Consider the following 22,875-nt stretch of genomic DNA (forward strand, 5'->3'; position numbering starts at 1 on the left):
CTTAGTGATGTCTGTTATTCTGTTTTGCCAACTCACAAAGGACATTTCAGATATCCACTATTAATTTTGGATATCTGCAACGTAATTTTGCCAGGACTGTCGCATTCGCCTTTTATTGCTTTGTCGAGCTGTGCGTGTTCGGAGGCTGAGCGAGCTCCGCTCGCAGTTTCTGATCACATCTCTTGACTATCATTTTATCCGGCTCAACTCTGACTAAACGAACGGCACATTTGAATAACGTTATGAGTTTCCAAACAGAAAGTTGTTTAAAAGTGCCGCTCGTTTATTAACGAAGACACCACTGGCGAGACGCAACTAGGGAAGGTGCTGGGTCACCGCAGCCAATCAGCTCACTGAATAAATCCACTCGCGCTCTCATTGGTCGATCTCGCGCAGGAAACCAATCACGCTCCTTGTATGAGTGCCCGTAAACAAACTATTGTTAGTCTGACGACAGAAAATAAGGATAGATCATTTGTTGTAAATTTTGTATGCGGAAAAACTAACTGTTTGTGTAGCACAAGTGACAATACAGTTACTGTACCGTATTTGCATTTTATTAAAACTTGTAAAAACAATACTGTGTCAAAACATACACACTGTTCATTTTACACGAGCAGTAAGATTACAAAAAACAAGATTATGACAATCCACTTTCACATTGATTCTACGTACATTCATCATGGACATGCATGTCATATTCATTTGAGGCTTTTCATTATTTCAAATGTTCTTTTCCCAAGGTGGAACAATTACTTGTTGAGACTTCCCACTTGGAATATGTCTTTATTAAAATATTAGGCACAAAATAGTGAAGCTATTTAAATTTCTGTAGTCCACACAAAAGCAGGCTAAAAAAATAGCATAAAAAAATCAGTTCTGTCAGAATCTTGTTGCTCCAAAATAAAGTTACAAAACACTTCTGGAAGGACATTTAAAACAATATTAGTGGGGTGGTATGTGCGGAATGTATATGAGCCTGTGTGTATTTTATTTTATTTTTTTTACCCAGTGAAGATTCAGAAATGACAAGTCTAAATGCAAATTACATAATCATTGCACTCTGGTGAAAAAAAAAGTTTAAATAAATCATTAAAAGCCATAAATTATTATGAGGTTCCTGCCCATAACAGCTGCAACTATAACTTAAAAACAAAGAAAATGTGTCAAATAAAAATGCTTCTCCAAAAACAAAATAGAACAAACTTGACTCACAGTAGACCCTAAACGGTGTTCGGATGTTGTTTGCAGCAAATCTTTGTGACGTCCCCAAGCCAAGAAAATCTCTACACTGGTTCACGTTTATCCTTAAAGGCTTTGCTGCGCTTCAGCATTAGGTAATGAATGATGCATGAGCAACATGTCACTTGGCCATCACTTGTTTGGTGCACATAGAGCACTGCGTAGCTTCATGTCCTCTTCGTCTCATGCGTGAGCATATCATAAAGCAGTCTTGAAGGCGAACATGCACCGAGTTGCACAAAAAGACTCAAATAGTCAGACACAACACATGAAGAAGTGATCATCAGATGAAACTTCTCAAATCAGAAAAATAAACAAGGCTCATTGAAACACAAGAGACGTCTCGACTGGTATAAAGTGAAAATTATCAAAATGATAAGATGAAAGTAGGAGGCAGGCGTAGTGCAAGTGTCATGTCAGAGCTGTGTGCCTGTTCGTCGGAGCTCTTTTTTGACAAGAAATAGCCGCTCTTTCAACAATTTAAAAGTTGGACGATATTCAGGTTGCAAGTGCCAGCAGTCCATCATGGTGATATAAAGAGCTTCAGGACACCCGTCCGGAGATGGCATCCGGTATCCGCTCTCCAATTGAGACACCACAAATTTGGATTGCTACACAGTGGGAACAAAGTTGAGATTGAAATATGTTATCAACCCACACAAATAAAATAAAGTTAACGTTTAAGTGTTTCATTTGAATTTTGTTGGGGGTGAAAGTTGGTAGCAATTCTTAAGCTTTCTTTAAGTAGCATACAGCAGGTCCTCGCTTTAGATTTTGTGAACTACTTTGAAGCATATGTGCGCCCTGAAGCGGGAACTTTGAGAAGAAATAGAGCCGGACATGTGGGCCGACTTTAAAAAAATCTAATTTCTAAATACATGAGAATTGAAACCCGTTGTAAACCAATGACTCCCTAGGACTTCACATGAGCTGTTCACATGTAAACGTAATTAACTCTCTATTCCAGTTCTACTTCAATATCGATCTTTAGTCAATGTTTTCTAGGACTGAACGATTTTAGGGAAAAAAATTCTGTCGCAACTTTTCTGCCAGATATTGCAATTTTGATTGATTTAGCAATTTTCTTCACAATTTACAGAGACATTTTCAAACATGACAGAAAGTGCCATTATACCATTAAAAACAGTAAATGCCATTACTGTAATAATACAAGAACCCTAAAGAGTTTTAGTGAGGGGGGGGGCAGTTCTTTCCCAAGTTTTTAAAAACTAATTGCAGTCAAGTATAATTGTGGATATGAATATGCATTTTTTCAAACCACAAAATGTTTAACATTTCATACTAATGTACATGTTCTTTGTACACAAATGTCAGATTATATATCAATAAAATAATTATTAATTAGAAAAGATATTTAAAAATGATTAATAGTTAAATAATTAATAATTTTAATATTTAAAAAAATAATTTTGATAGTGTAAATATTATTGATGAGATGATAAATATTTAATATACGTTTGACATCGAACCGCTTTGTCATGATGACTTGAGCCGTTTCCGTGTTCCGGTCTGAGAGCGTCTGCTAAATTGCTAATGTGGCGTCGCCTATTATTATGTCTACAAATATACTGATTGCAATACGACATTTCTGTTCAGAGCTGTTGGCTCTGTGGCCAAACATTGTTCTAGTCAGACTTATTTATTTTTTTTTTTTTTTAATAATTACGGAGCTGTTTAGTGTGACTTTCTTCGTAAGCATGGGGCAGAAGAGCCTTTAAAAAAAAAACTGAGCTTTGACGATTTCGAAATTGCGTTTTCTGAGATTGCGATGTTGGTCCCAAAATGATAAATCGTTACGCCCTAATGTTTTCTGTTGTTACATGCTGCGTACTTACCAATTTCGGGTAAGGCATTCGCCCAAATGAGTAAATCTCCCAAAGCAAAACACCATAACTCCACACGTCTGACTTGGTGGAAAATTTCTTTTGCAAAAGAAACAAAAAAATACTGTTGAAGATGACTTTCAGCATTTGCTGAATAAAACAAACTTTGTTGTACTTTTGTGTGGGTACCTTTTGTTTGAGGGCCTCTGGTGCCGTCCACTTGACTGGCAGCTTTTCAGTATCCTCAAAAGAAGACACCTTCTTGGTTAAACCAAAGTCACTGACTTTAGCGATGAGGTCCTCTGATAACAGAACATTACGGGCTGCAAGGTCTCGGTGGATGAAGTTATTGGATTCTAAATACACCATGGCCTCGCAGACATGCCTGCAAAAAGAAGAACAATCAGCCAAGCACTCTACAAGAAAAAAATGTTGAAATCGCAAAGGCTGCAATTTAAAAAAAATAAAAATCATTTGGGTCATTATGGTCTCATGATTTGGGCGAAAAACTTTTAAGTGGTTGTTAACTCCGCATGTGCGACAAACTCACAGCGCAAAATTAAGGAGAACGGCATTTGTGAGTACTGTTCGTCCTCTGGAACGTAGATAGTCCACCAAGGGACCCTGAAGATAAAACACACATATTAAATCAGGTATTAAGGATGTTGACAGTGGATGAGACACACACTCACCTTTCTCATGTATTCAGTAATGATGAGCAAAGTGCCGTTGGCCTCCGAAATCACTCCAAGCAGCTTCACCAAGTTATTGTGACTTAATTGCCTTTGAGAAGAAAGTAGAAAGCAGGTGACTTTTGAGTTTCTTCGCTTTTTTTCCAGGAATACCTTACTTTAACGTTGTCAATCACAAAAGAGATCTAAGAAACGCATGTTTAAAGGCATTCAAAACACATTAGGTGAAGGGGTTTTTAGTTTTCAAAATGCTGACACAAGTTCCTCCCCTTTTTTTTCTACATATCAGCGTCAAATATCGGTTATTTGTCTCCTTGACTACTAATAGTCGGTGTCAGCAAAAAAAAAAAAAAAAAAAAAAGCATAACCATCTGTCACTAAAGCAAACAAAGGTTTCCTCGGAATTGAATGGCCACTATCCTGCATGTTTTAGATGTTTCCCTCCTCCAACACAATGTGTAATCGCTTGATTGATTGATTTTTAAAGCTAAGTTAAAATGAAACAAATATTTCTAATCTGCGATTGGCTGGCAACGAGTTGAGGGTGCACCCCCGTCTACTGCCAAAAGACAGCTGGGATAGGCTCCAGCACCCCCACGACCCTTGTGAGGAGAAGCGGTTCAGATAATAAATGGTTATCTAATTAGCCTATCCTTCCTTCCATTTTTCTGTATGTGGCCCTCTGAGGAAAAAAGTTTGGACACTCCCGATTTAGGCAGTGTGCATAAAGATTAAAAGTACAAATCAGATTCTTTGGAAAACATGACGCTATACGGCCTTTTTTTATAGCACAATAGACCAGGAAATAAGTTTAAAAAAAAAAAAATCAACAGTCCAGTGTTACCAGCGTCTACGCACAGTGATTACGTCAACGGCTCAAAAATAGCCAAGATGGAACTGCACGGGTTACGTCATTGTTTTGATACTTAATCGGCGGAAACTTTTTATTTACAGGGAAGCAGACACCATAGATATTTGCACTCTTAAAGTTTATACACACTGCCAAAAGGTCTGGGCTTAAGTTCTTTGAATTTTAATTGGTTCATATTATTGGAAATGAGTGTGGGGGGGGGGGTGGAAAGTGTTAAGCTAAATAGTGAAGACATACAGGAGCATGAATGGAAATGTTTTAACATTTTCGGCATTACTTACATCATGACCGAGGCCTCTGCAATAAAGGCCTGCGCAGTTGTATTATTTTTAAGGCACTTCACAGCCACTTGAGTCTTTTTGTATTCAGCCAACAAGACTTCTGCAAACACCACACTCTCAGTTAATATTGACCCTGCATGAATGTCACAGCAAATCAACCATCATGTCTCATGCAGAAACATGATAGACGAGATTGCGTTGGGATTTTTCATTTTATCATCGACTTGAACAGAACAAAAAACACAATTCAAAAGTTTACGTGCCTCCAAACTCTCCCTGTCCAATGATTTTCAGTAACTTGAGATCCTTTCTGTTCATCACCCAACCACCTGTTGACAGGAGATATGCAACAATCGCGCACGGATAGCAATTGGCGTGTGAATATCAAAGCACTCAAGTTAGACTCACCCCTCAAAAATTCATTTTGGACAGCGACCGTCTCTTTCTCCAATTTTGGATTGATTAGACTAGTGCAGAGACCATCTGCTTTGCTTTTGTAATGCTTTGGAAAAGAAATAAAAATAAAAAAAACACAATGATTCCGGGTTAAGGGAATAACTCAAGTGGAAGTAAATTCCTCTCAAGTGGGGTTCCAGATGATTTTTTTCTTCTGTGCACAAGCATTTTATGAGTTCTAGCTCTGCACGTGCAAATCCTGAACACAGTTTTTGGATCCTGCTACATAACAAGGCAAACAACCAATTATTGGATGATCAAATACTTTCTCAAGTCTTTGTCTGTCAGAGATGAAATATAACATTGCTTATTGTTGTGATTGTCAGTTTCTATGGAGCAGGATTACATTTTTTAGATATGCATGTTGCAGTGTGATACTAAACCACTGCAGAGAACAACGTAGCATTTTCTTTTGGCACACATGGGTTTACTTGCCCGAGATTAAGGAATACAATTACGCAATAAAAGGCCCATTTTAGGTTGTACCTCAACAAGTTGGATGAGGTTGTCAAAGTACACTTCCTGGTCAATGGTAAGCTGGCCGTTGCCGTATTTAATGTGGTAGTGTTCCACCTTGTCATCGGTGCTCAAACACAGTGTGTAGTCCCCCGGATAGTTGGTGCTCTCTCTCACCAGGAATAGACCCATCTCTGGTGGGGAGAGCAAGCGCTCGGCCTGGAGCCGTGTTATTTTGCCATGAAACCATCTGCAATGACAACCGCAGAGGTAGCATACTTTATTTCATCTACGGTGCAGTCCACATACCAACACTAGGCCTGCTTTCAGACGCAGAAACAAGAAACTTTGTTTAAACTTTCTGCACCAGGAGCAAATGAACAAACCTAATTTGGGTACTTACGGCATAAGATTAAGCTCGCTGCAATTTTCCACAGGTGCAATGTTGCGACGGTATTTTTGAATGCGGCTGGTGGGAACTTCCCCTTCATGACCTGCTTCATTTTTAGCTATACACCACTCTGGATTCTGCAAGACAATGAGTCAGCAATGAAAACGAGCCAATGGTCTATGATAACCAACGAGCAGAGTTTCCTTCAAGAAAAATTAACACACACACACAGCATTTTGATAAAAAACTTAATTATCGGGACATTGTGGGGGACAGATGACCATCAGCCGATCAAAAGCTGTGAAATATACACTGTCTGAATGATTAATTAGGGGGTGCAATACAAGTTCCTGCCTACAGGGCCTTTTTGTCATTCACAATAATACACAACATTCATGATATTGCGGTTTATAAGGACATTGGCTAAAATTTGGAATTTTAGCATTCTACACCCTTAGAAACACGATAGCGTTGTCCGATTCATGAAGACATGGACTGTGATTGGACTCGTAATTCAAAATGCACTCGCAATGAGGTGTGTATTCAGGTGAAATGTCCCCGTAATGCATATAAACAAACACACAAACACACGCAAACAAGCCTTACCTCTGTAGCCGTAATGATAGTCAACAGCTCTCCTTCGTTGAAGGGGAGATGATGCTCTAATGAACCTTTAAAGCTGAACATGCCCACACACAACGTGCCTTTGGGCCACAGAGTCTGTTGGAAATCATACACATAAAAAAATGTAGGGTCTTTTTTTTTTGGGTGTGTGCACTCATCAGGCATGTTGTTAATCCACTCGAACTATTTTAATGTTTTTTGTAAAAAGAAAAAAAAAAAGAAAAAGAAAAATGAAATAACACAACAAATTCAATATCCAATAACAGTTATTCACCTTTGCCATTCTGAGACGGTCCAAATTCCCTCACAGATGATGTCTTCGGTCTCCAAACATTTCAGCTGGTGCACACACACGAAGAAACAATCAGTGTGATGGTCAAATGTACTGTTTGACATGCACACTGAAACACACAGCGCTCGCAATAATTCGCAATGGCAATAAAAATGTCCTCTCGTTGCGTTCAATCACACTAATGCAGCAAACTGTCAGAACAAAAACAGTGGAAGGCGTTACGGTTTGGAAAATGGATTGAGGGCTGTTATTAAATATTACAATTTATGAATTATTTCTCATGCCATTACGAAAAATAAAAAGAGTTGTTCCAATTCACACAAGCTGATTTTGTTTGCAAAAAGATCAACGCTGCTCATCATGCTTGGCTTGCTTGACAGTGCTGTAAATAATCTTGACAGCACCTCTGGAATGTAAGTTTGTGCTGATATTCCCATGACACACACATTACAAGTCGGAAGAATGATGTCATGCTACTTCTTCTCTTGTCGTGTCCTTAGAGCGAAGGGCCTCCCTCCGTGGAGACGACGCAGCGGACACAAATAATGAACACGCCCCTTTTAAAACACCACGTTCCAACCACAATAAATTATTTCAAACCTGTTTTTCCAAATAATTATTGAACTATTATACAACCCGAATATATTTAAAAAAAAATCTCAAATTATTTATTTTCAGGTTACTATGAAACAGTTTTGGCATTTACTTTGTGAAGCCGCTGTTTTTTGAGACACTCCAAACAACGAGTGATGTCACTTGAGACAGTCCTGCTATCGGCTCAAACAACCTTTTGAATAATGTATAAAGAAGCAATACCCTCAGTTTTCAAAACACAGGCAGGATGACTTTAGTATTTGCCTGAGCTACCTTGAGTAGCCCAAAGTAGGGCCTGACCAATGAACTGTTCGGCAGATTTAATCGGCCGATATCAGCCCTTTTCAAACTGAGTCGGATTTGCTTCTCACTCTTGGATTTTGGAGGTGCCCAAGGTGAGAGGTGCCAAGCTGATGTGGGCATACTTAATGCTCCCCCAGGCTTGCTCACGTGACAGTGAGACTTAGTAGAGCGAAATTGGGAGGAACGCTAACAAGATTTCAATACACAAATCCACTTGACAAGATGTCAACAGGTCAAATTTTAAAACTAAATTCAATTAGGGTGCATGCATGCCTGCATCCACGTTTAGAAGCGGTTTCAAGCACTGCACTTATTGTGATACAAAGTCTGTGGACTGTTAAACTGTAACGTGTATCATTAACATGTTTTAAAATGAATATTTTTGTTGAATTTTTACTATAAAATACTTACCTTGGATTTTTTTCTAATTTTGAAGACAAGTAAAAACTAATACTATAACTAAAACTGTATTGGTGAAAATTAAAACGAATAAAAACTAACAAAGCCATCCTGAAAACTAATTCAAACTAAATTTAAAAAAACAAAACTCAAAACTAGAATTCAAATTCCAAAACTATAATAACCCTGCTTGGCACCAGGACACAATAGGCCACAGTTTAATATTTTTGTTATGTATTTTCGTTTCAATCATGTTTTCTTCTTTTCTACTAGATTCACAAATGCTCAGGAACCTCATTTAGGACAACTTCTAATTTGTTATAAATTTTTTTTAAATATTGCTTTGTTAAAGCTCATTTACTGACAGTCTTTTCTATTGTTTATAAAAAGGTGTTGTGGAGCACTAAGGAACCTGAACTGCTCTTGTTTCTTTTTCTTTTCTTTTTTTATTAATCAATTTTCAGGAAATCAAAGTTGTTTAGTTTTACCGTATAAGATTTTCCAATGTGTAATAAAAGGTTGAATGACCTGTTTGTCACTCATTGTTAGTTAATTAATGTCATTATAACAATGGAATGTTCCATTTTAGGATGCGGAGCTCAAACGGTTCAAAGTTTTGTTTACTGCCATTCAATTCATGTTTGCACCTGATAAAACGAAACATGCACTCAGGTCCAAGCACAATAAAAGCAAACAATGCAGGATAATCAGAATAAATGCATTTGTAAAACTGAGGCAAGGGCTCAGGGGCGGCGCTACAGGGTGGCCAGCGGTGGGGTCGATAAAGAATGACGGGCCACCCCTCACCCTGGCCTCCCTACTAAAAAAATTGTCTGGCTATGCCCCTGCAGAGGCCATAATGTTAACAACAATCTTAAAATTCCGGCATATGTTTCATATTGTAATATGCAGCAGATAAGAGGGACTTCACACGCTCGGGAGTGGAGTGGTCCTCGGATTTCGCTGTTAAACAGGTTGATCAACATCAAACTCTTATCTTGTACAAGTCGGACGTTGTTTCCACTGTACGAGTCAGACTGCGCCCAGCAAGACAGCACAGGAATGCTGACGTTCAAATCTGCCACTCCTTTATCTGTTGACAAAATCTGAGCTTCGAGTGCCAAGCACATGTATCCAAAGTCACTCAAAAAAAAACATGCGCTATTAATCGGAAGTAATTTCTTGTTTTTGACACAAGGATGGATGTCAAAAAATATTTTAATTTAATTCGTCTATTAATAAAAAAAAACAAGCGAGAAAAGAATCTTTTATTAAAATAATCATAAGTTCACGCACTGAAATAAAGCAATCTTAGAGTATATATTTATAATAGAGGTCTTTTTTTCACAGACCATTCACAACTCAAATAATTATTATTCAGACATAAAGACACTTAAAAAAAGCTACCACTTAATGGAAACGTGAATTATGGCGGAGGCGTCACGAGGGTTATTTTAGGTGGGCAGAACTTCTCCCAAACTAAACATAAGCCCCCACCTTAAATAACTAGTTGTTTGGATTTTTTTTTTTGTTGTTGTTTTTTTTTTTTAATTACAGAGTGACCAGCCCTGGAATCAAGCGAGATCACCATACCCACTCGTTGAGAATTGAGCACACGAGTAAACAATAATGAAACAAGAAGCAGCAATACAAGTTGAACTGCATTTTTCAGGACCAAAGCAGTTTTCAACATCAAATCACTTGTGTAACTCTTTAAGAGATCACATTTGGAATCTATCCTGTTGCTGATACCAAAATAATATGTTGACTACAAATCGGAAAGCTTAATGGATTATGGAAAGTGTGCAACTCGATCTATTGCTAATGCAGACTTGGGCAAAGCACGGCCTGGGGGCCACATCCAGCCCACCCACAGTCTCTAACCGGCCCTCACAGTGACAATAAAATCAAATTAAAACTTAAAATAGGTTGTGCTTTGATTTTGAAAAATGTGCTTTTTATGTGCATATGTCTGGATGCGAGAACAAGCAAAGTAGCGAGCAAGCGCTACAACGTGTGGGTGAAGTGTTGCCAACTTAGAGGAGAAGTTGGAGGAGTTAGTAGAAGTGTGTTGATTTCATCCAAGGCAGCAATTAATGATTATTTGATAAATCCTTCGCTTATTTTCTCAATTAATCAATTTGCCGTATTAAAGGCGTTTTCATTTTCATTTCTTTTTTCAAAAAGTGTGACATTGTTTCAAATTGACAGTACAGAAAATGCACAATTATGATTCAGATACCGATTTGGTCTGTAACATGTCAGAAAATAGGCAAAAATGTTAATCATCATTTTCTAAAGTAAAAGCATATGTTGTATTTTGACAACATAAGATAGTCTGCTCAGAAATCAGATATATACTCTTGAGAAGCAAAAAGCTAAAACTGGGGCGGCACATTGGGTGACTGGTTAGAATGTCCGCCTCATAGTGCAGGGGTGCAGAGTTCGATTCCGCCTCCGGCCTTCCCGGAGTTTGCATGTTCTCTTCGTGCCACCGTGGGTTTTCTCTGGGTACTCCGGTTTCCTCCCACATTCCAAAAACAATTAAAAACTGAATTACCCGTAGGTGTGTTTGTGAGCGCAGATTGTTTGTCTTTGAGTACCCTCCGATTGGCTGGCAACCAGTCCAGGGTATACCCGGCCTACTGCCCAAAGTAAGCTGCGATAGGCTCATGCACCCCCCACGACCCTCGCGAGAAGAAGCGGCGCAGATAATGGATGGATGGGTGGTATGTAAAACTTTCATCGATTATCAAAAACAATGATCAGTTTATTATCTAATCAATTAGTTGTTGATTAATCAGTTAATCGTTGGGCCTCTAATCTCATCAATCCCCATTGCCATACCGTAGCAAACTGAGTTCTTACACTGCAAGACCAAGACATCCAACACAAATTTTAGGGTCTCATCACTATCCCCCCCTCCTCCACCCGCCCCGGGTTGTTAGCCAAAACTCTTCTCAATATCAAGATTATGTCAGCACATGCTGGCGACGTCACACAGATGCTATCAGCACAGGAAGCAGGGCATGAGTTACTAAATGAATCAAATATTTTTTTTAAAAAAGTTAGCAAGTAAGTAACTTAAAAACTGACAAATCCAAAACCTTGCTACAAATAAAGCTCTAAAACAAATATTTACTGTACCTGAATGCGGGTCAACCTGACGCCACCGGCGCACTACTGCCCAAAATTCGTTGTCATACTGACAACAGACATTCCCACGCAGGAAAAAAAAGGGCCGAATTAATCCAAATGCTGACAGGGGATGTCACAGGTGTCCCTGAAACGTCCACAAAAGCGCCAGTGTGTCCGCAGCGAAACGCGTACGAAAACACAAACAAATAAGTAACACTAAAAAGATTCCGATATTCGGGCGAAAGGTAGAAAACAAAAGGAAACTAACGACAGGGTGGATGGTAAAATACTTGTTTGGTAAGATCAGAAATTCGGTTCGCATCACACAGTGACACACACACCCCTTGAAATGTTTGTCACGCCTTAACTCGGCATTTTGCATGCGTGGTATTCTTGTTGCGGCATACGCCTGGTCGCCGCACGTCAAAGTTGCCGCCATATTGGGATGGGTACACTAAACAGAGATGATGTACTAAACACACTAACAGTGCAGTATTCTGGAATACATTGAGCATTTTCAACATCTATGTACGTCTCCAGTCAAGTAAAGTATTAAATCTCATTATATTAATTATCAAATAAATTGCATAGTCATTTTTATTATTGATGAAAATAACGGTTATGAGCTGTCAGAGCTCTAAACACCTTATCTGCTGGCCGGAACACGAGCAGAAGCATTGACCTATATTTAAAACCGGCATAGGAACATTGTAGTACAATTATTGTATCCTTGCAGGTAACCAACAGGTATGTTTTTTTCAGATTGTGTGAGAAAGTACCAGTAACAAAACTCATGCAAGCACAGAGATATTCACATGTGGAGAACAAGAACATGAATGCATTAACAATTCCATCCATCCATAGGGCCAAATGTTACGTGCATTGGCACTTGATTGCAACTATGTAATTTAAGAAAGTTGAACAAAAAAAAGTTCAAAAAGGCCAACATGTTTAATTCTTTCAGTCTGCAGACATGACGCACTTTAGAAAAGAGTGACAAAAATGTACTTGAGGTTGAAATGAGAACAATCTCTTCTAGACCAAACAATCAAGAAAAGATGAAAGGTCAAGTGAGAAACAATGAACAGTACATTTCTCAAACAGATTCAACAAATAAACGAGAACGCGGCAATGACAGCAGAAAATGTGTGCGATTACCAGCTTGAGAGCCACTCAACAATGGTTCACGATCATTAGCGCGGCAGAGACATTAGGCTTGTCTTGTCACATGTAACTCTGGAATGTTGGGAAAAAAATGACGGTGACGCAAATATGAAACAAATGCTTCTTAACCCGTGAGTTATACTACACAAGTACCCAAAATGAAGTCAAACTCATACATTAATGTAAATGGAAAAAACAATGTGTACATAGTTTGTTTTAACAGTTTGTACACAAGTGAATATGGTCCCATCCCATTAAAGAATGAGCCCATTTCTCTGTTCTCTGACAAAGGCCTCAAGCACAACACAAACCAGTGAGGGGTACTCTGCAAACCTGAATTCTTTTTCACAGCAAGATGCTTAGCTCTGACTTCAAAATCACTATATGTGAAGAACTGCCTCATATCTTCTAAGAGGGTTGTATCATTTCATTGTTGTCTTGGGTTTTCCCTTCTTAAACTTTACAATGTACTTTTTGAAAGCTGTCATTATAGCTTTTTAGGAACAAATGTTTTACATTTGTTAGCAAATAATGGTCCAAAATGTTCTGTCATGAGTGACCGACCACACAAGCGGTGTGAAAACGGAAAGTTGAAGTTGGCAAATTAAACGGCGAACTAGTCTAGATGATACAACAAAAATAAACACAAGACATGCGTTATCGTTGTACTGCAGGCCTTCTCATCACAGTTCCAACTCAGTTCAGAAGAAAAACAAACAAAAAAAACTCATCACATTGAGATCATCATCCTTTGAAGTCAGTAGCTGCCAGTTTCATTAAATTTAGGACTGTGACTAAAATGTAAATAATATTGTTCAATTACTCAGTGGAGTTTATTAACAATGTTCATGTCCAAGATTGTCCAACAAAATATAACACCATACTGTCTAAACGAAATGACTTAAATAAGCTCTTCTTCAAAATATTACATAGATACAATTGTATCTACATAATTACTGCAGCCTCTAAAGGTGTTAATATTTTTGCGTAATCTCTCTAATTGAAAGCTGTTCTCCCGCTAATCCACAAGCATGTACTTGTGAACAACTAATGAACTTAAACAATGGTCCTCGAGAAGAAGTGAGAGGTCACATTCACATGTTGACAAGTCAGCAACGATGAATAAAATGTGCAACACTTGGAAGCTCTCACAATGGTTAACGCTTCCAGAAGTGGTCGGTCCCTTTAAGCCGAGTGCAGCGGGATGACAAACTTGCAGCCAAAAGGAGAGAGGTATTTGATGCCCACTTCCTGGAACACCTGGCGTGGGACGCCGATGTCGCACAGGTAAACCCTGCCAGCTGCCTCTGCTAAGGGAAGGGGGAGGCAAAGTGAGAGGGACCACTTGGCCTCCACTGCTTGTCCCTGTCCACTAACGGGAGGATCCAAGCTGAGCACCGGTGCCCGGTTCTGGTTGGCCCAATCTGCAGCCGCTCGGTACCAAGGTTGATCCATCAGGAATGTGTTCTCGTGGCAGTCGAGGCTGTTGATGATTAGATCCACGGGGGTATCGGGCAGGTCTGTGCAATCAGACAAGATGATATCTTTGATGTAACAACTTTTTGACCAATTACAATTAGGACACCTTTATTAGAGAGTGGGCAATTCCAGAAATCAATTAAAATCATCACAATTAGTTTATCTCTTTTTCATTTTATGAGACCACAAATATTCTGCAGGTAAAGTCAATAAGCTAGAAATTTATGTCAGCAATACGTTGCATGATGACGTCAGTTCAGATTTAAAAAAAAAGGGAAAAAAAAGATCACCTTTGATGTTTGACACTAGCTTGCCGCAAGTTTTATTGAAGAGAGTGAGCTCGCTGGTGACCGAGTCAAGCATCTTGACAAAGTTCGGAAGGAAGAGGATGACCTCAACTTCGTGATTGGCTAGGTGACGACCGCAGCTGATGCCCTGTGCTCCCTGCACATGTGGACCACACAGTAGTGCCACTGTGGGACGCTGGTGGAGATTCTTTGGCGTGAATCTGGACGGACAGAAATTCAAACTAAGATTTTACTGTCTATTCTTTGTGTGGAATTTTTTCACGGCCAAATAACATCTGTAGCGGTAAGGTTATAACTAATTATATATTTCGCTGTGTCGTAAATCAACCTTATGAGTACAATTTCTATCATTACGCTTTCCATTCTGCTCACCTGTTCGGCCCACCAAGCAGCGTGAGCGCCATCTGACTCGCACACACTCCGGTCATCTCAAGTCGCCGCTCCAACGTGAGGCCATAGCGCTCTGCGACTAACAGCAGACGCTTGTGCAGTTCATAAGCTATACTGGGCACAACCAGTCCAGAGTCTACATGACAAAAAGCAAGAATTTAAATCAACTATTTTCCACATTGTCTCATTCTGTGGCATTGTGAAAAACGTACCAGTGCAGTATTCTTTGGCCCCGGGTTGTGGTACTGTTATTTGTCTGAATACTATAGGTTTGCCCTCAATAATGTTCTCGTCATGGCGGTAGCGCGAGGGAGTCTGGTCGTGAGGTGTGCCACGTGACCTCGCCCCATTGCGACGCTCTGACGTGTCAATCTCTGAAAATACGGCCGCTTTGTCGAAAAGGGCCAAGTTTCCCTCAAAATCAAAGTCTGTGTCCAAGCCGTCGTCCATGCCGTCCCCGAAGCATTCGTCGTCCCTTTGCTTCATCTGGTTGCTACCGTTTTTCACCCCATTCTTTTTGGGGGTGGCTTGGTTTGCACCTCGACTGCTTGATGACCCTGCGACAGTGAGCATATAAATATGGGTCTTAATTACAGAGCATCAACAAACAAGTCAGAATTTTAGGGGTAAGTCCAAATTTACAGGAGTTGTGTCTTCGCCTGAAGCCCTTGGGGACATCTAGGTGGCGCTCTCCATAGCTTTTGGAGCAGTGTTGCGGAGAGTTGACGAGCTCTACAGTCCGAGGATCACCTTTTGGTACTGCAACCGGGGCACTGCTTGTATTAGTGGATGCTGAAGAGCTGTTCTGAGTATTTCCATTCCTGATTTCTAAGATCTTGAGGTCCTTTATGTCAATGGCACTGCAACATAAAGGTAACAAAGTTGTCGATTTTACTGGCATGTGTGCATGCACCGCTGAATGGTTGTTGGAAATGGTCACTGACAAAGGCACACTCGCATTTGTGTTGCAGTGGAACCCTTGTTTTCCATTTTCCACTGTATTCCCATTTCCTATCTTACCATTATAAACCACTAACAATGTGTAATGTGTCCTAGTTTTAATCAAGACTTCTACCCCAAAAGCACAATTATTCATGCTATAAAACTCAAGACAACATTTCCTGAGTTTAGAGTTGGCATACTTCTCTCAAACACATTAGGGTAGTGAGGCTGTTTTTCTTTGTGAAATCATATTTTGTGATGCTACAGTAAGGTGCCCCGATGGCTCATATTTTCTGTCCCTAACCACGCTAATTTGGTCAATTTTATCAAATATATAACTATATTTACGTAACTTTGCATTCGTACATTACATTACTTTACTGTTAGGCCTTTTGAGTTTAAATTTTTAATTCAATATTTTTTATTCACTTAATAAGTTGTATCAGTGATTAACTAGCTTTCCAACAATACCTACCTTTTGAAAAAGGGAAAAAGATGAAGACAGTTTGAACCATGCATTCAACAAAACCCACTGATTAACAAAAATGTATTTGCTGTATTTTCACAGGAAATTACACCACCATCTTTAATAGATTTGTCTGGAAATTATCGTTTACTTTGGGTAACATTTCACGCAGATTCCTAGATTATGCCTAGTTTTTGTAGCCTTCACAAACTTTACCTGAATGTGACCTCTGGAACTGGGCACTTGACACCGTTGTGAAAAGGTAGTCTGAGCGAGATGGTTTGACAGGACTGATCCACTGATGACACCTCTCCCTGATAGACTCCCAATGTTGATCCACAGTTGATTGACACCAAACTACCCAGCCAATCCGCAGCCATGCCTATTAAAACTCACGTGTAACCCTTTTTAAAAACAACACAAAATAACAACGTTTCATTCAAATAAATTCATTAAAAAACAGTTTTTAAAACAATGAAATTGAATAGTTGGGGATTCAAATGAAACATATCCTTAATGTTCTACAGGTCAACACGAGAACTAGTGCATTACGAACAGCTAAACTGCTAGCAGCTAACGTTAGCATGAAATACCGTCTTTCTCATTAGTACGACAGCGCAGTGTCTAGCGTAACCAAACCAAACGATTAAGTAGCAAACTTTCTTTTTATAAGTACCAGAACGCGTTCTTTTTCAAGAAATAATGCGAACAACCAGCTAGTAAGTACTTCAAATGAATGAGTTTGAAAATTGTTAGGGCACCGTGCTGGTTGAATGGTTGGCTAAAGCTGCTACAGGCATCTGAATGATTGCTTCCGCTTTCGTCATGTTCTTCTTGTCGTGTTTGATGGCGGTTGGAAAGAAAGGTTTCGGTTCATTACCGCCATCTACTGGAATGGAATGTGAATCAGGTACGCTTACTAACAGTATTTCCCAAAATAATATAATTGGATAGAAAAGAGGAGAAATAACATATTCTACAATAGCCACTCTAATTTTCTCTTTTTTCTCAACAGCTTAATCATCCGTTTTATCACTCAGTTATATTTTATTATTTATTTTACTGTGTGTTCCACATTGGCCTTTTCCTGACTCGTGCTTTCCTACCGTTCAAACTTGTGCGTCAAAATATAATTGTTGATATTATTATATTTCTTATTTTCTGTCACTCCCAATACATCAATTCTCTCCAGCTCTCCTCTTGGTGCTGTATCAACCAATTAATTTTCTTTCCCTGCCCCACTGCTTTTACCATTTCTACATCAATTTCTCTTAAAAAAAAATGCTTCATGCTTCTAAGTGACTCATCATTTCAAAACAAAGGCTACAAATGTTCCCTCGATAATTTCGCTGTATTGTTTTTGTTTTTGTCATTGCTGATTCGAAAATTTTACACATGTAATGGACAATCACTTAATCAAAACAGATACACTGCAGGGGAATATTAAAAATGTGCGTACGACACAAACTCAGCATCTTGCACCGGAAAATGTGACACACACACACACATCACAAATAAATCTTGCAGCCTGTGAGAGATGGAAAATGGGCTGGACAGCGGCCCTTGGGGAACAGGAATGAAGACCCCTGCTTTATAGGGTCTTTACAATTGTACATTTAATATGTATAAAGATATCTATGAATTCAAATGAGGGGTGCCTCCGTAGTTTTTAAAAATTTAACATGCAATGTCTGGAACATAAACATTACAGACCACAACTGCAACTTGTAGACCAAAATATGAATGTGTTTTAAATCCTTGGCCTCGCATGACTCCACCTTGTGATTATTATTCACCTTAATTGACTGCAAGCGAGGATATTTAATCTGTAACAGCTGCAAATTAATATCATTAATGGCATAATCTCAGCACACAGATGACAGCATCCATTATGCTCACACATATGTGCGCTAATCCCAGCTCCTGCATTAATCAACAAGGCGGACAGTAAATTTGCAGGGGTGTCTGCATTAACATACACATTCTATAATCTCACATATGACCCTCTCTCAAATAATCCAATGGGAGGAAAACTGCTGGAACACATCTGATGTGGCCACAGGAAGAGAGTAGTGAGCAGCATTTCATCTCACTAGGCCCAAAACATGTCCGTACGTTCAACTTTTAAGTGCGACACATTGAACTGAATTGTTCAGTAATTTCAAAGGTTTCCCCATCAATTATGTTACCTACACAACTCAATAGAATTTTTTTTCAGTTTTTTTAGGAGAGGAAGTACAAATAAACAATTACAAAAAAATTGTTGTACTTTTACAAATAATGAGACATGAAAATAAGGCGAGCCATTTGGAAGTTGTGGGCACTTCATGGCAATGACCCATTTGAACTTGGTATGTAGGCTGGAGATCATTTAAAGTTCAGTTCATCTCGCCCAGTCTGATATTTTTCTATGAAGGTTCTGGTTGAACCGTGTGCCAACGTGACTGCTCCCCTTGCAGGGTGCACGCGTCCCTCCAGTGAGCACGTCCCGCATCCGCAGCCTCAGCACCGATCAGGACTCGACCAAGGACTTTGCATTGCGACCGCGCGTGACTCTGCCATGACGGAAAGGAGCATATTGAAGAGAAATGTTCATTACATTGTAATTAGAGCATCAAAAACGAATCTTACCTGCGTGATTATAAATTCCAAAATGAGTGGTAATTGACTGATGTCTCCTGGCGGGAGCTCAAACAGGAAGTAAGAGTTCCACACGGCAAACGAGCCTCCTTTTGTTTCTCTGCTGCTGATCACGAGTCCCTCGTGATGCAGCTTGATCACCACCTGGTAGTCTATACACAAACACTCATATTCAGCGACGTGGGAATCATAACGCAATGACAGGTTATGCATTCATCCACAGAAAAAAATCCTCCAAAATAAAATAAAAATCTTGACTTTCTGATGTTACTTATGCATTCAAGTGTTACAGTTGGAATTATTTTAACACAATTTGGAAGATTTAAAAAAAAAAAAAGAGAGAAAGAAAGTCATATTTTTATGTTAATTTGTTCCACATGTTTCTACTTTGGTACTTCAACACAAAATAATTAAGTTGTTCCAGGCGAAATGATGAGCTTTCCACAGGATCAAGGACGTTCCCCTTATGTTATCACGCCAGTTAATATATGTTTTAAACAAACCGCAGTTGTTGTATAAATATTCATTCGACCTGTTTCTACTGGCTTAACCTCCTCTAATAAGAATCACGTGGCATCCAGCACATGAAATTGAGATGATAATGGCTGCCCACTGCCATGAAGATAATTCCCAGACATGCTAATGCAAATAAAGATTAGCGATACGCTGGAGATTGAAACACTTTCCTATGAGGATTGTGACTAGTAAAGGATTAAACCACAATGTCATTTAAAAAGGGATGATCTCCCACTTCATTCAAGTCCTGTAAGACATCCCATAATCCCCTAAACATTAAAAGCAAAAGGGAAATATTTTCCCTCTCTCGCCAGCAAGGTTATCCCTGTCGCTGCAGCTTACATAACGTGTGACTGCACGGTGTCAGGGGAACACGGGGTGACAAGTTCAAGCGGCGAGACAGGTTCTACCTGGTGCCGTTGATGTGTGGACGAGGTCCTCCAAGTTGTCGGCCCTCAGGACGGCCACCTTGATTCGATGTGTGTGAGGGTTATAGTGCAGCAGAATGAAGATCTGTGGAGGACAGCTAAGCCCCTTAGACATCTGTACATCCTGGTACATCGCACTCTGCAGGAAGGGCACAAGTTCAGAGGGAGGAGAAAGACATGTCCCATGAGTTTTACGGGTTATATGTTCATCCGATATCCAACTAGCGCACGGTATTATCCATATACTAGTACGCACTTTGTCTTCATTACTCAGACAGTTCTGCATTATTGTAGATATAACTCAACCAAGGAGTAGTCTGCTAAAAAGAGGCCACTTGACAAAATGCCAAAACAACACAAAATGTTGAGGTTGTACAACGTTTGCATGGGAGGGATTTCGCCCGATGAGAACCAACATCATTCTTCTCTGGACCACAACCTTTTTGAGCGCCCATTTGTTTGAATGGAGCTCTTTGCTGACACGAATCTCATGGTTTGTATTCCAGTCTCTTCCGCCACAGTCAGCCTGCAGCTCACCCAGAGTGGTGGCGCTCAGTCCGTGTTCATCCAGAGCGCACACCGCTATTCTCAGGGTGCATCTTTCCAGCTCCTCTGCAGAGTTCACGTTTAAAACTAGAACTCGACCGAGGCCACTCTGAATTGACGCTTGTGTGAAACTGGGGTGGAGCGGCGGAAGGCAGGCCTGCACCGACACGTCATCCAACTTGTGAGATGAGCCTGTGAGGCTGATGACTGTGATGGTTAGGGTTCGTCTATCTGGGGAGAAAAGTATTGTATAACTGAGGTGGGGTTTTGTCGGTATTGACGGTTCGTAGCTGGTGCCGGAGCCGTAGTTCAATGAAACCAATGGGATCGGTTCCTCGGGCGTGCTGCGAGTGTTTCTGCTGAGCCTGCTGCGCTCCTGGTACGATATACTATCGCCAGTCAGAGTGCAGCGTCTTTGCAGTGCCTTGGATATAAGTTTGGGGAAAGCAGGCAGGGAAGTATGGCTTGTGTCTATGGGTTTATAAAGAGGTGGATTACTAAAGCGACGCAATGAGAAAACATTCTTCGGCTGCTCCTTCCGGGCGTTATTAGAGAAAGACCAGGAGGTTAAATCCCCCACAATAGGGGTGGGGCTGGTGAACGTGGACGGGTAGTCCAGCGTATCTCCGTCCAGTTCTTCGTAGTGAAGCCTGGATGATGACGAGGGCGTCGTCGAGGTGGGCGCGCAGCGCTCGAGGATCACAGGCTCCGATGACATCACACTTTCATTGTCTTCATCACTACAAATGCGACTCCGCCACCAGCATAGAATACATCCCAGGATCAAGCACAGACAGAAAGTGATCAGCCCAACAAAAAGGAGAACTTGAAGGTGGACTGTAAGACAGAGAAAACACAAGCGTTTTGGGGGACAAATGACCGCAGAGCATGTAGAAAACATCTTGGCTTTACCTTCAAGTTGTTTAGTGAAGAGCACCTCCACAAGAAGCCAGAGGAAGAGGACGACCATGATGACCTCGATCATACCCTTGCAGAAAAAAAGCACCACAGACTGCCACAGTGGCTGTCCGGGATACTCTTCATCGTGATAAGGCATGATGGCGCCCACCGTCAAACTTGCGAGCAAACCATACAGTTAACGAAGCAAATAAGTTTTTGCAAGGCACCGAAACGTCCTCAGCTTCAACTTCCAACTGCTCCTTCCGGTCAAAGCATCTTGAGTCAACATGACTAGGTTTATGCAAAAGTGCAGATACAGCAAAACAAAGTAGGATATCCCCAAACTATACAGCACAAAGCTGGAGCGTCTTTCTTGGGAATACAATAAAAGCACATAAAAACAAGATTATCGTAGTGGCTCCTGATAAAAGTAGGACAGTGAGTTCCTCATCTCGAGTGGGTACGCCAGTATTATCGCGATCCAGAGGGTGGGGTCTATGGGCGGTGATCTACATCTCATAATGCCTCTCATGGTGTCTGTATGCTTCTTTCCAACCCGACACTGTACCAGCTGTCCGTCCAGCAGCATCACGGCGTAATAACCTATCCCGACCAATAAATCCCACAATCCATCCTCGCCACCCATGAAATCTTAGCTGCACAGTTAGTTTGTTTGTGGTTGTCTGTGCTTTATTACAGTGAGATACAAGTTTAATTCATTCGTGTAATAACATAATTAAATCGAGCGCAGCGATTAGACAGGTTGGGCATTGTGATTCAGTCATGATTGTTCTTCCTTTTGACCACATGGGGGCAGCATAATACAGAATTCACAGAGACCTCCCCAACATGCAATCAAGGTCGTTTTTTTTTTTTTTAGAACAAATTTTGTACTTGTCTACAGTCGAACACTAAGACTTTTTTTTCCAGGCCAAGTTATGTGGTCGATTTAAAAGTACAATTTGTAATTATTAGTTGGATGTTTAGTTTGAGAGTAAACTTCAACTGGGTGTAGCATTAAGCAGCTTAGAGTTTCTTTTTTAAAGAACTGTTTGTCATGATTTGTATTTGTTATTTTTGGTTTAGTATTTGGTTTCATGTTTTGGCCTTGTATATGTGTCTTGTCTCGTCTTGTCTATTGTGTCCACCTGTGCTCGTTTACCCAAGCCCTAGTGTCAACCAATCCGGTCCTTCCAACCCTCCATGTCTTGTCCAGGTGCTCCTCGTTGTCTCGTCAATTTGTGTGTATTTAGTTCCCTGGTTGCTTTCAGTTCTTGTTGGTTCATTGTCATTTTAAGTGTCGCTTGTCCCTGTCGCTTGTCCCGGTTGCCTGTGCCTGTTGCCAGTTCCTGTCGCCTCTCCCTGTCGTTGGTTTCCTGTCGTTAAGTTTTTCCAAGTTCCTTGTTTGCCTTAGTTTTCTGTTTAATAAATGCCCTTTAAGTTACCCCTGCCTGGCTTCCCTGCGTTTGGGTCCTCACCTTCCTCAACCTTGACACTGTTCCCCCCAAAAATT

At 40.3% G+C, this 22,875-nt stretch overlaps 3 protein-coding genes across 5 annotated transcripts; all 3 read right to left on the reverse strand.

Annotated features, from left to right (window-relative positions):
• Nucleotides 1-535: 535 nt before the first annotated feature.
• LOC148334974 (tyrosine-protein kinase CSK-like) lies at nt 536-11,931 on the reverse strand. 2 transcript variants are annotated; one of them, XM_088298717.1, is made up of 13 exons: nt 11,593-11,930; nt 7,132-7,196; nt 6,840-6,953; nt 6,246-6,370; nt 5,873-6,092; nt 5,339-5,432; nt 5,194-5,259; nt 4,931-5,030; nt 3,779-3,869; nt 3,637-3,710; nt 3,276-3,471; nt 3,099-3,185; nt 536-1,853 (listed from the first exon to the last, which is right to left on the reverse strand). In XM_088298717.1, the coding sequence occupies exons 2-13, from the start codon at nt 7,138-7,140 to the stop codon at nt 1,659-1,661; spliced, it is 1,371 nt and encodes a 456-aa protein (XP_088154843.1). In that variant the 5' UTR covers nt 7,141-7,196; nt 11,593-11,930; the 3' UTR covers nt 536-1,658. The 2 variants fall into 2 exon arrangements, with proteins under 2 accessions (XP_088154843.1, XP_088154845.1); XM_088298719.1 differs by lacking the exon at nt 6,840-6,953 and having other exon boundaries at nt 11,593-11,931.
• Nucleotides 11,932-12,515: 584 nt separating this feature from the next.
• Nucleotides 12,516-17,150, reverse strand: edc3 (enhancer of mRNA decapping 3 homolog (S. cerevisiae)). 2 transcript variants are annotated; one of them, XM_088299641.1, is made up of 7 exons: nt 17,094-17,150; nt 16,549-16,736; nt 15,567-15,784; nt 15,137-15,481; nt 14,907-15,060; nt 14,517-14,734; nt 12,516-14,267 (listed from the first exon to the last, which is right to left on the reverse strand). In XM_088299641.1, the coding sequence occupies exons 2-7, from the start codon at nt 16,710-16,712 to the stop codon at nt 13,933-13,935; spliced, it is 1,434 nt and encodes a 477-aa protein (XP_088155767.1). In that variant the 5' UTR covers nt 16,713-16,736; nt 17,094-17,150; the 3' UTR covers nt 12,516-13,932. The 2 variants fall into 2 exon arrangements, with proteins under 2 accessions (XP_088155767.1, XP_088155768.1); XM_088299642.1 differs by having other exon boundaries at nt 17,009-17,118.
• A 544-nt stretch (nt 17,151-17,694) lies between these two features.
• On the reverse strand, nt 17,695-21,914 carry LOC148334976 (uncharacterized). Its single transcript, XM_088298949.1, has 5 exons — nt 21,375-21,914; nt 20,356-21,299; nt 19,899-20,055; nt 18,964-19,124; nt 17,695-18,887 (listed from the first exon to the last, which is right to left on the reverse strand). The coding sequence occupies exons 1-5, from the start codon at nt 21,517-21,519 to the stop codon at nt 18,741-18,743; spliced, it is 1,554 nt and encodes a 517-aa protein (XP_088155075.1). The 5' UTR covers nt 21,520-21,914; the 3' UTR covers nt 17,695-18,740.
• Between the last annotated feature and the right edge of the window lie 961 nt (nt 21,915-22,875).

Source organism: Idiotropiscis lumnitzeri, chromosome 6 (genome assembly GCF_059441095.1).
Source record: "Idiotropiscis lumnitzeri isolate Australia: NSW breed Sydney's pygmy pipehorse chromosome 6, RoL_Ilum_1.0, whole genome shotgun sequence".
Classification (NCBI taxonomy): domain Eukaryota; kingdom Metazoa; phylum Chordata; class Actinopteri; order Syngnathiformes; family Syngnathidae; genus Idiotropiscis; species Idiotropiscis lumnitzeri.